The sequence below is a fragment of the Sylvia atricapilla genome, unplaced genomic scaffold (genome assembly GCF_009819655.1).
Source record: "Sylvia atricapilla isolate bSylAtr1 unplaced genomic scaffold, bSylAtr1.pri scaffold_112_arrow_ctg1, whole genome shotgun sequence".
In the NCBI taxonomy this organism is placed as follows: domain Eukaryota; kingdom Metazoa; phylum Chordata; class Aves; order Passeriformes; family Sylviidae; genus Sylvia; species Sylvia atricapilla.
This window is the reverse complement of record NW_027077040.1, coordinates 52,437-62,667: the sequence shown is the minus strand read 5'-3', so window position 1 is coordinate 62,667 and position 10,231 is coordinate 52,437. Positions and strand designations below refer to the sequence as shown.

General features: G+C 55.0%; 2 protein-coding genes across 2 annotated transcripts; both read right to left on the bottom strand.

The window, feature by feature from the left end:
* Positions 1 to 2,038: 2,038 nt before the first annotated feature.
* LOC136374724 (SLAM family member 5-like) lies at positions 2,039 to 4,613 on the bottom strand. The gene is made up of 5 exons (XM_066340116.1): positions 4,517 to 4,613; positions 4,081 to 4,374; positions 3,732 to 4,004; positions 2,868 to 3,005; positions 2,039 to 2,509 (listed from the first exon to the last, which is right to left on the bottom strand). The coding sequence occupies exons 1-5, from the start codon at positions 4,563 to 4,565 to the stop codon at positions 2,106 to 2,108; spliced, it is 1,158 nt and encodes a 385-aa protein (XP_066196213.1). The 5' UTR covers positions 4,566 to 4,613; the 3' UTR covers positions 2,039 to 2,105.
* A 1,189-nt stretch (positions 4,614 to 5,802) lies between these two features.
* Positions 5,803 to 9,753, bottom strand: LOC136374731 (SLAM family member 5-like). The gene is made up of 4 exons (XM_066340123.1): positions 9,557 to 9,753; positions 9,122 to 9,415; positions 8,774 to 9,046; positions 5,803 to 5,951 (listed from the first exon to the last, which is right to left on the bottom strand). The coding sequence occupies exons 1-4, from the start codon at positions 9,609 to 9,611 to the stop codon at positions 5,803 to 5,805; spliced, it is 771 nt and encodes a 256-aa protein (XP_066196220.1). The 5' UTR covers positions 9,612 to 9,753.
* Between the last annotated feature and the right edge of the window lie 478 nt (positions 9,754 to 10,231).

Genomic DNA, 10,231 nt, shown 5'->3' with positions numbered 1-10,231 from the left:
TGAGAAAAAATACCAATATTCAAGCAAACTGAAGCCGTAGAAATGGTATTTAAAGAAAACAACTCTGAAATAAAAGGTTGTGGATTCAGCTGAACGCTGCACTTCCTTTTTGCTTTTTCTCTTCCCTAATTGCATTGTTTTTTGTCATCAGTATTAAACCTGTTTTTCTTCACGTTGACCAAGAAAGTCAAAACTTTTTGGTTTTTTTATCACGGAGGGAATTTAAATTTTCCCGCTGCACCTCCTGAAACCTTCCCCTGCCCCGACCGTCCACGGTCACTTCCCGTGGGATGACCTCTGGCCAGGAGCTCCCCGGGCAGCAGCTGGACACAGCTGGAGCAGAGGTGGACCTCGGGCTCCCACCCACACCTCAGAGACCCACGGCAGCCCCAGATGCCAACATCTGGCACAAACCCAACCCCGCCGAGCTGCTCCCGCCCTCCCCTGACCCTAAAACCCCCCAAAACCACCCCAAAATCTGGTTCCCGAGGGACCAGGAGCACGGGGCACTCACAGGTTTGGGTGAGGAGCGTGAGGACGGCGAGGAGCTGGATCCAAAACTCCTCCATGGGTGTCCGGGGCACAGAGAGGATCTGGGACACAGCACTCAGGAAATTCTCGTACCGAGAAAGAACAAAGAAGAACTGCCTCGGCCTATCAGTTTTTGGGGGTTGGCTGAATGTGGTTTGTGGTAAATGGGTTTGAGGAGTGTCAAGTCACCCTCACCCCAGAGCGTTTAAAGGAAAAATAATTTCATTTTCCAGACGAAGGTGAGAATGGCTCGAGAGCAGCGGAGACAGAGTGTCACCGTGGTCACGTGTGGGACAAATGACTCAGGTGCTCCATGATGACCAGCCTGGACAGCGTTATCCCAGCGAATATCAGAGTTTGGGAATATCATGGATTGGAGATCTCCAGGGTGACCCTCAACCAGATCCTGGACTGGTTTGGGTGGGAAAGGACCTTAAAGCTCATCCCTCTGTCCCAGGTGGGTCATGCCTGTCCAGCCCAGCCTTGGACACTCACAGGGATGGGGAATCCATGGAATCACCTGGGCCGGGGCCTCCTCATCCTCCCAGGGAACAATTCCTGCCAAAATCCCGCCCAGGTTCCCCCTCTGTCGTGTGAACCCCTTCCCCTTTTCCAGGCTCTCCATCCCTTGGGAAAAGTCCTCCTTCATTTTTTCCTGAAGGCCCTTCAGGTTCTGCAAGGCACCGGAGAAGGTGGCACCAAAAAAATCCGTCGGGAGGATTTTGGGGCTGAAATGAGGAGAATTTGGGGGCTGAAAGAAGAATTTTGGGATTTGGAATGAGGAGGACTTTGGGGTTGGAATGAAGGAGGACTTTGGGTGGAAAGGGCATTTTGCGGTTGGTTCTTCCTCCCAACATGTCCTCATCCTGCCACTGCCGTGTCCAGGGCTGAGGCCACTGGGAGCCATCGTGATGTCCCAACTGTCCCCAGTGCTGGTGACAAAAGTAAACCAAAACCTCTCCAAAACACGGAGGAGGAGGAAGAGGAGGAGGAAGAGGAGGAGGAAGAGGAAGAGGAGGAAGAGGAAGAGGAGGAGGACAAGGAGGAAGAGAAGGAGGAGGAGGAGGAAGAGGAGGAGGAGCAGCAGCAGCAGCAGGAGCCGGAGCAGGAGGAAGAGGAGGAGCAGGTGGGGGGCCCAGGGTTTGGATTGGATGGAGAGGAAGGATGCAGGAATTCGGGAATTCCAGGGAACAACGCTGGCAGGAGCAGGGTGGGCTTTGGGGGTATCTGGCAGGAGTTGGGTATTGGTGGATATTGTGAATATTTGTGAGAATTTGTGAATATTTGTGAATATTCGGATAGTTGCTAATTTGTTAATATTTGATTTTGGGCTCTTTGCCCCAGCTGCCACTCTTGTGGCCCAGGATGTGAACATCCCCCTCAGGATAGTTCAAAATTCCGGATTTTTGCGTCCCTTGAGGTGTCACCGTGCCCTGACAGCCACGGGTGACAGCACCAGGAGCTCTGTCCTCACCGGGGGACCACCTGGGGGTGGGGAGGGGACACACAGGGGAGGTTGTTGAGTCTGGCTCCTGCCAGGTGATCTCTGAGGGCACGGAGTGAGTCACGCTGGTCTATGGCCAGTCCTGGGGATGGTCAGGGCTGCTCCGTGTCAGGTGTCGGCATTGATCAGAGCTGGTCTGTGTCCGGTCCTGGTGATGGTCAGAGCTGGTCCATGGCCAGTCCCAGCATTTTTCTGAGCTGCTCCATGAATTTTGACGGCAACGGACAGAGCTGGTCTGTGGCTTGTCCCGGCGTTCGGCAGAACTGCTCCATGAATTTTGCCGGCGATGGGCAGACCTGGTCAATGCAGACCTGGTCAATGGCCAGTGGAAGTGATGGTCAGAGCGGGTCTGTGGCTGGTCCTGGTGATGGTCCAAGACAACTTGCGGTGTCAATACAGTCCCGGTGGCCCGGCTCAGCCGTGGCAGAAATCTCCGCTGAGCAGCTTTGCCGCCCCGGCGCCACGGCCAGTAACCTGTTGGAAGGGCAGAAGAAAGAGAGATTTTCCTGGATTCTGTTCATTTTTAAATGTGCTTCACCACAATGTGAATGTGTGTCAATCTTCAAACCCAGCCAGCTGATTGGCTCTTCAAACCCATCCAGGTGTTTGGCTCCGCCCCACAGGGAACCACACCCACAGCCCGTGGGCTGTTTCTCAGCTGAAACCCCAACAAACGGTTAAACCATGAGAGGGAGACAAGACTGAGTCAGGAGAGCCCCAAATCTGCCCCAAATCACCCAAAATCCACCCAAAATCTGCCTCATCCCGGCTCTGGCCCCTCCCAGGTCCCACCTCCTCCCCAGGGCTCCAGGGATGGTTTATCCGCTCTCACCTCGGGATTTGCGCAGGAAAATGAGGAAACCCAATAAAATCACGACCAGGATGCCAAATATGACCCCGACCGTGACCCCGACTGTGACCCCGACTGTGACCCCGACTGTGACCCCGACCCCGCTGCTGGAGGTGGCACCTGGAAAAAGGGAGAAGATCCCAAAATCAATCCGCTTCTTCCTGGCCTCGGGAATTTGGCCTCCAACCCCTCCCCGATCCCTCATTCCAGGAGAACTCAATCCCAGCCAGGGCAGAGGATGAGGACGAGCGGCTTGGCCGGAGCAGCAGCGGGAGAATCCCCAAAATCCTCAAAATCCTCAAAATCCCCAAATCCCCAAATCCCCAAATCCCCCCAAATCTCCCAAATCCCACATTTGTTGGTTTGGAAAGGAACTCCTCAGGATGAGGATGAGCAGCTTGGCAGAAGCGGCGGTGGGAGAATTCCAGAATCCCCAAATCCCCACCTGGCTCACAGGGGAGGGGGATCAGCCCAGCCCAACCTCAACATTCCCATCCCATCCCAGTCCCATCCCAATCCCAATCCCAATCCCAATCCCAATCCCAATCCCAATCCCAATCCCAATCCCAATCCCAACCTTTCCCAGGCTCTCAGGGGACTGGGATCAGCTCCTCTCACCTTTCCCCCCGTTTTTCCCTGAGCCTCATGGGAAGTGAGATCAGCCCATCCCAATCCCAACATTCCCATCCCACCCACCCCAAAATCCAACCCTCCCATGGCTCTCAGGGGACCGGGATCAGCCCATCCCAACCCCAACATTCCCAACCCAAACATTCCAATCCCAACCTCAAAATTCCCATCCCACCTTCCTGTGCCCCTTTCCCTGTCCCTGTCCCCGGCTCTCACCTGGGAACAGCTCCTCGGGATTGGTGACAGTGACACTCCTGCTGCTGACAGCGTTCCGTGCCGTGCACCTCAGTGGCCCCAGGTTGTCCCAGGTGGATTTATCCACCACCGCCAGCACAGCAGACTTCTCTCCCCACTGCTGGCCCCACCCTGTCCAGGTGTAGGAGACGTTCCCAAAGCCATCTCCGGGCACGGAGCAGCACAGGGAGAGGAGGCAGGAGCTGCCCAAGCAGTCCTGGGCCTCACAGGTCACCGTGGGCTCTGGCAGCTCCCCTGGGGACACAGGGGGGTCAGAAATTTCTCTTTTTTTTTAGTGTAAAACCCCCAAAACAACACTAAAATCACCTACTGTACACGAGGAGGGTGAAGGTGGATATTTTTCCATTTATGATTACAGAGTAGGTCCCGGCATCCTCCATCCTCAGCTGGGTGATGCTGAGTGCCCGGCCCCTCTCAGAGACAATGAAACGGGTTTGGTATTCCTCTTTTGAAAATTTGAATCGAGGAGAACCCCCAAATTCCACAGTCACTATGGGATCATCCCCAAATCTCCACAGCGCTGCATTTCCGCCTGTGTCAGGGCTGCGGAAGGTCACGGCCCCACCCACGGCCCTGATCAGCTCCGGGGTGTCACTGGCGCTGCCTGGGGACAGAAAGTGGGGACAGAACACGGGGTGAGGGTGGGATGGAGGTGCTGAACCAAGACGAGGAATCCGATCCCTGCCTCAGCCCCAAAACCACCCCGAAATCTCCTTCCCCAGGGGCCAGGAGCACGGGGCACTCACCGGTTTGGTGGAGGAGCGCGAGGAGGGCGAGGACCCAAAACTGCTCCATGGGCTGAGACAGAGATTTGAAAATTCCAGCGGGTCCTTTAGAGGAAAGTGAAGAACACGGATGTTAAATAGCGCTTTAGAATAGACGAGATCACATTTTAGAGGACACTCAGTGCACACCGAACGCCCTTTGGGATATTTTTAGGCACCGGCAGCATCGGGAGCCTCAGGTGATGACCAGAACCAGCCCAAGGAGCAGAGTAACAGGGCCGAGAACGCAGATAAAGGAAAGAACAGACTCTGAGGTGGTGAAAACACACCCAAGGGGCCAAAGCAACACGGGAGAGATGAAGGTGAAGGGATAAAACAGAGGAAGAGTTTGTTTCTTCATCCTTGGAGGACCACCGGAGACCACCACAAGGGGCTGAGCGCGCCCAGAAAGGGCGTGGAGTTAATCATTGCACCAAGCGAGGGCGGGTACCCCTGCACGGGTGAGCTGCGGCTGTGAGATTTTAAACTCCGGACTTTGTACCGAGTGTGTTTGCAGTTAGCCGGTAATGGACAGAGCAAGGCAAACAGGGAAATATATTGTAGAAAAAGGAGAAGAGTAACCCTCCCTGCCAACGGTCAAGGGAATTTCAGTGAATTTTTGCCTGAAGAGTTGCTGGTCTGTGGACGATCAGAGAAGTTTTTGCTGGCTGTGGTGTGGGTACCAGTGTGCCAGAGACACCCCGTGTTCTGGGAGGCTGAAGGGCTGAAAGATTCGGAGCGAGGTTCTGTATGCGTGTTGTGCGTTCAGTGACATGTATTCAGAGTGTTCACCGCAGAAGAAGCTGTGCATCGTTTAATTCTCAGCCCTCCCCAGGCTCCTTCCCTGCAGGGCTCGGTCCCCGTCAGATTCCCCCAGACCCTTCCCAGTTCTGTGTGGTCCCCACTTGGATTCCCCAAGACCCTTCCCAGCTCCGTTCAGGTCCCTGCCCTGATTCCCCCAGACCCTTCCCGGCACGGCTCGGTCCCCCCTCGCTCACCTTCGCTGCCTACTCCGTCCCCGCAGGAGCTGTCCTATGCTGCTCACCGCTGCACACCTTCCCTCCAGCTCACCTGGCTCAGGTGCTCCTTCCACCTTGACCTTTACCCCCAGCGTCACCGGCAGGGGGCGGGTAGAGGCCGTGCCAGCAAAGATCCGGTAAACTGAATCCGAGGTGCATCTCAGATATTATCTCTGCGGTAATGAATCTGTAACTGCAACAGTCCAATGCCTTTCTGGTTTTCTGTAGTAAACACCTGAACACCTGTGGTTATCTCCTCACATCTGCCTCCCCTCCCAGCAGCGGTGGAAGCCTCATCCTGTTCTCCCCTCGGCACCCGTCGCTGGGACCCCAACGGGACGGCGGCAGGCAAAGGTGGTTAAACTGCCGAGAGCGGACAGCGAGGGCAGCCAGGAAACCTACATCCGGGAGTATCAATTGGTTTTATATCTAATTAAGCTTTCTGTGGAATAAAACAAAGTCCTTCAGAAACCCCCTGTGGATTTCTAGACCGCCTGAGGGGTGCTGTGAGCCGCCACACCTCACTGGATCCGGTGTCTGAAATAGGGATAAACACCCAGTAAACTCATTCCGGGGGCGGTCTGCGGGGGATATTAGACACAGAGTTCAAAAACTCAGGGACACGGATGCACCAGTCCCGGAGAGGGTTCAGTGCTGGCCAAAGCCCCTGACCAGAGTTCTTTACTCCTTCCCTGCTGGGAGACAGGGGTGAGGAGGTGGAGGACAAAACAGGCCCAGAATTTAAAGAGGAGAAAGGGAACTTTATTGAATGTGCTAAAATTAATTAGGATTAAAATGAAGTTAAAGGGACATAAATAAAAACAAAAAAAAGAATTACAGTAAAAAAGAGATAATACTGAAAATGAAGATAAAAAAGGAAAAGACCAAAATCAAAGCAAACCTCTGAAACACTTCTCCTTCCCCCCACAGCCTCTTTCCTTTCCCACTGACACCTTAAAGAGACAAAACCTGGGACTTTCAGTCAGTGTACCAACTCAAAACAATCCTTCTTCACTTCCTTTAGCGAGAGGAGTCTCCCTGGCCGTGCCGTGGAGATTTCTCCACAAGGAACAGTTTTAATTTCCACGAGCACCGGCCGCCCGGAAATCTGCAGTCATGGATCCTGCCCACCTCTCTCCGCGTCCCTGGGCCGTGCCAACAACTGGGGGCTCTTTCTAAGGAATGGGCTGTTCCAGGGTGAAAACAAAAGTTCTTTCAGCCCGTCTCTGGGGACAAACTTCTCACGGGGCCACGGCTCCATCTGCTCATTCCAAGGCCGGCGCTTCTGCCGGCGGCTGTGGCTGGAACGGGACATCCCGTCCCCGGCGCGTTCCGTGAGTGACAGTGACACACAGACCCCGAGACAGCAAATGTATCTTCAGCGCAGCCTCACAAAGGACTTCCAGCCCCAGGCTGAGGCATCTCCTCAGAGCCCTCCGGTGCAGGTTTTGGCTCCTTCCTCACTGACCCCAGTGCGCCCAGGTTGTTATCTCTACGTGTCTTCACCCTTTTCTTTCTCCTCACTCGGGGAGGGAATTGGTGTTCGGAGGTCTTCAGGTTCTAGGAATTGATTATTTACAGAGTTCTGTAGTGCTGAAGGGCTCATGTCTACAAGGGTCTCCATGGGAGAGGTTGCTGAGTCTGGTTCCTGCCAGGTGGTTGCTGAGGGCACGGAGTGAGTCACACTGGTCTATGGCCAGTCCTGGGGATGGTCAGAGCTGGTCCATGACTGGGGCCGGCATTGGTCAGAGCTGGTCTGTGGCCGGTGCCAGTGTGGGTCAGAGCTGCTCCATATCAGGTGCCGGCGTTGGACAGACCTGGTCCCTCGCTGGTGCCGGCGTTGGTCAGAGCTCCTCCATGTCAGGTGCCGGCGTTGGACAGACCTGGTCCCTCGCTGGTGCCGGCGTTGGTCATAGCTCCTCCATGTCAGGTGCCGGCGTTGGACAGACCTGGTCCGTGGCCGGACCCGGCGTTCGTCAAAGATGCACCATGACTTTTGCCAGCTACGGGCAGAGCTGGTCCTTGGCCGATGCAAGTGATGGAGAGAGCTGGTCCGTGACTGGTCCCGGTGATGGTCAGAGCTGGTCCATGCCCAGTCCCAGTGATGGTCAGAGCGGGTCCATGGCCAGTCCTGGTGAAGGTCCCGGCCAAGTTGCGGTGTCGCGACAGTCCCAATGACCTCTTCCAGCAGAGATGGAAATCCCAACTGAGCTGCTTCGCCGCCCCGGCGCCATGGCCAGTAACCTGTTGGAGGGGCAGAAGAAAGTGAGATTTTCCCTGGTTTTGTTCGTTTTTAAATGTGCTCCACCACAATGTGAATGTGTGTCAATCTTCAAACCCAGCCAGCTGATTGGCTCTTCAAACCCATCCGAGGGGTTGGCTCCACCCCACAGGGAACCACACCCACAGCCCGTGGCCTGTCCCACAACTCAAATCCCTGTCTGTTAAACCATGACCAGGAGATAAGATTGAGTCAGGAGAGCCCCAAATCTGCCCCAAATCACCCAAAATGCACCCAAAATCTGCCTCATCCCGGCTCTGGCCCCTCCCAGGTCCCACCTCCTCCCCTGGGCTCCAGGGATGGTTTTCTGATCTCACCTCGGGATTTGCAGAACAAAACGAGGAAAAGCAACAAAACTACAACTGTAGCTCCAGTCCCAAGTATCACCCCAGCTATGACCCCATTCCCAAGCTCGATGCTGGAGGGGGCGCCTGGAAAAAGGGAGAAGGTCCCAAAATCAATCCGCCTCTTCCTGGCCTCAGGAATTTGGCCTCCAACCCCTCCCCAATCCCTCATTCCAGGAGAACTACTCCCAGCCAGGGCAGAGGATGAGGACGAGCGGCTTGGCCGGAGCAGCAGCTGGAGAATCCCTAAGATTCTCAGAAATCCCCAAACCCCCAAATCCCCCAAATCCAACATTTGTTGGGTTGGAAAGGAACTCCTCAGGATGAGGATGAGCAGCTTGGCAGAAGCAGCGGTGGGAGAATTCCAGAATCCCCAAACCCCCACCCGGCTCACAGCGGAGCGGGATCAGCCGAGCCCAACCTCAACATTCCCATCCCACCCCAACCCAAAATCCAACCCTCCCATGACTCTCAGGGGACTGGGATCAGCCCATCCCAACCCAAACACTCCCAACGCAAACATTCCAATCCCAACCTCAAAATTCCCATCCCACCTTCCTGTGCCTCTTTCCCTGTTCCTGTCCCCGGCTCTCACCTGGGAACAGCTCCTCGGGATTGGTGACAGTGACACTCCTGCTGCTGACAGCGTTCCGTGCTGTGCACCTCAGTGGCCCCAGGTTGTGCCAGGTGGATTTATCCACCAGTGCCAGCACAGCAGGCTTCTCTGCCCACCACAGACCCCACCCTGTCCAGGTGTAGGAGATGTTCCCAAAGCCATCTCCAGACACGGAGCAGAGCAGGGAGAGGAGGCAGGTGCTGTCCAAGCAGTCCTGGGCCTCACAGGTCACCGTGGGCTCTGGCAGCTCCCCTGGGGACACAGAGGGGTCAGAAACCTCTTGGTTTTTTAGTGTAAAACCCCCAAAACAACACTAAAAACACCTACTGTACACCTGGAGGATGAAGGTGGATATATTTCCATTTATGGTCACAGAGTAGGTCCCGGCGTCCTCCATCCTCAGCTGGGTGATGCGGAGTGCCCGGCCGTCCTCAGAGACAGTGAAACGGGTTTTGTATTCCTCTTTTGAAAATTTGAATCGAGGGGGATCCCCAAATTCCACAGACACTATGGGATCATTCCCAAAACTCCACAGTGCTCCATTTCCCCTTGTTTTGGGGATGCGAAAGGTGATGGCCCTGCCCACGGCCCCGATCAGCTCCGTGGTGTCGGTGGCGCTGCCTGGGGACAGAAAGTGGGGACAGAATACGGCGTGAGGGTGGGATGGAGGTGCTGAACCAAGACGAGGAATCCAATCCCTGCTCAGCCTCAAAACCACCCCGAAATCTCCTTCCCCAAGGGCCAGGAGCACGGGGCACTCACCGATTTGGTGGAGCAGGGTGAGGACGGTGAGGAGCTGGACCCAAAACTCCTCCATGGGCTGAGACAGAGATTTGAAAATTCCAGCGGGTCCTTTAGAGGAAAGTGAAGAACACGGATGTTAAATAGCGCTTTAGAATAGACGAGATCACATTTTAGAGGACACTCAGTGAACACCGAACACCCTTTGGGATATTTTTAGGCACCGGCAGCATCGGGAGCCTCGGGTGATGATCAGAACCAGCCCAAGGAGCAGAGTAACAGGGCCGAGAACGCAGATAAAGGAAAGAACAGATTCTGAGGTGGTGTAAACACAACAAAGGGGCCAAAGTAACACGGGAGAGATGAAGGTGAAGGGATAAAACAGAGGAAGAGTTTGTTTCTTCATCCTTGGAGGACCACCAGAGACCACCACAAGGGGCTGGGCGCGCCCAGAAAGAGCGTGGAGTTAATCATTGCACCAAGCGAGGCCGGGTACCCCTGCACGGGTGAGCTGCGGCTGTGAGATTGCAAAATCCGGACTTTGTACCGAGTGTGTTTGCAGGCAGCCGGTAATGGACAGAGCAACGCAAACAGGGAAATATATTGCAGAAAAAGGAGAAGAGTAAGCCTCCCTGCCAACGTGTCAAGGGAATTTCAGTGAATTTTTGCCTGAAGAGTTGCTGGTCTGTGGACGAT

Excerpts from the sequence above, each read along its gene's own strand:
- LOC136374724 (XM_066340116.1), bottom strand. The coding sequence starts at position 4,565 with ATGGAGCAGTTTTGGGTCCTCGCCCTCCTCGCGCTCCTCCACCAAACC. Across the intron at positions 3,006-3,731 it reads TCCCGAGGAGCTGTTCCCAG|GTGCCACCTCCAGCAGCGGG; the intron begins GTGAGAGCCGGG and ends CCCTTTTTCCAG. Across the intron at positions 2,510-2,867 it reads TTTCCTGCGCAAATCCCGAG|GTTACTGGCCGTGGCGCCGG; the intron begins GTGAGAGCGGAT and ends CCCTTCCAACAG.
- LOC136374731 (XM_066340123.1), bottom strand. The coding sequence starts at position 9,611 with ATGGAGGAGTTTTGGGTCCAGCTCCTCACCGTCCTCACCCTGCTCCAC. Across the intron at positions 9,416-9,556 it reads CACCCTGCTCCACCAAATCG|GCAGCGCCACCGACACCACG; the intron begins GTGAGTGCCCCG and ends TTCTGTCCCCAG. Across the intron at positions 9,047-9,121 it reads CTTCATCCTCCAGGTGTACA|GGGAGCTGCCAGAGCCCACG; the intron begins GTAGGTGTTTTT and ends CTGTGTCCCCAG.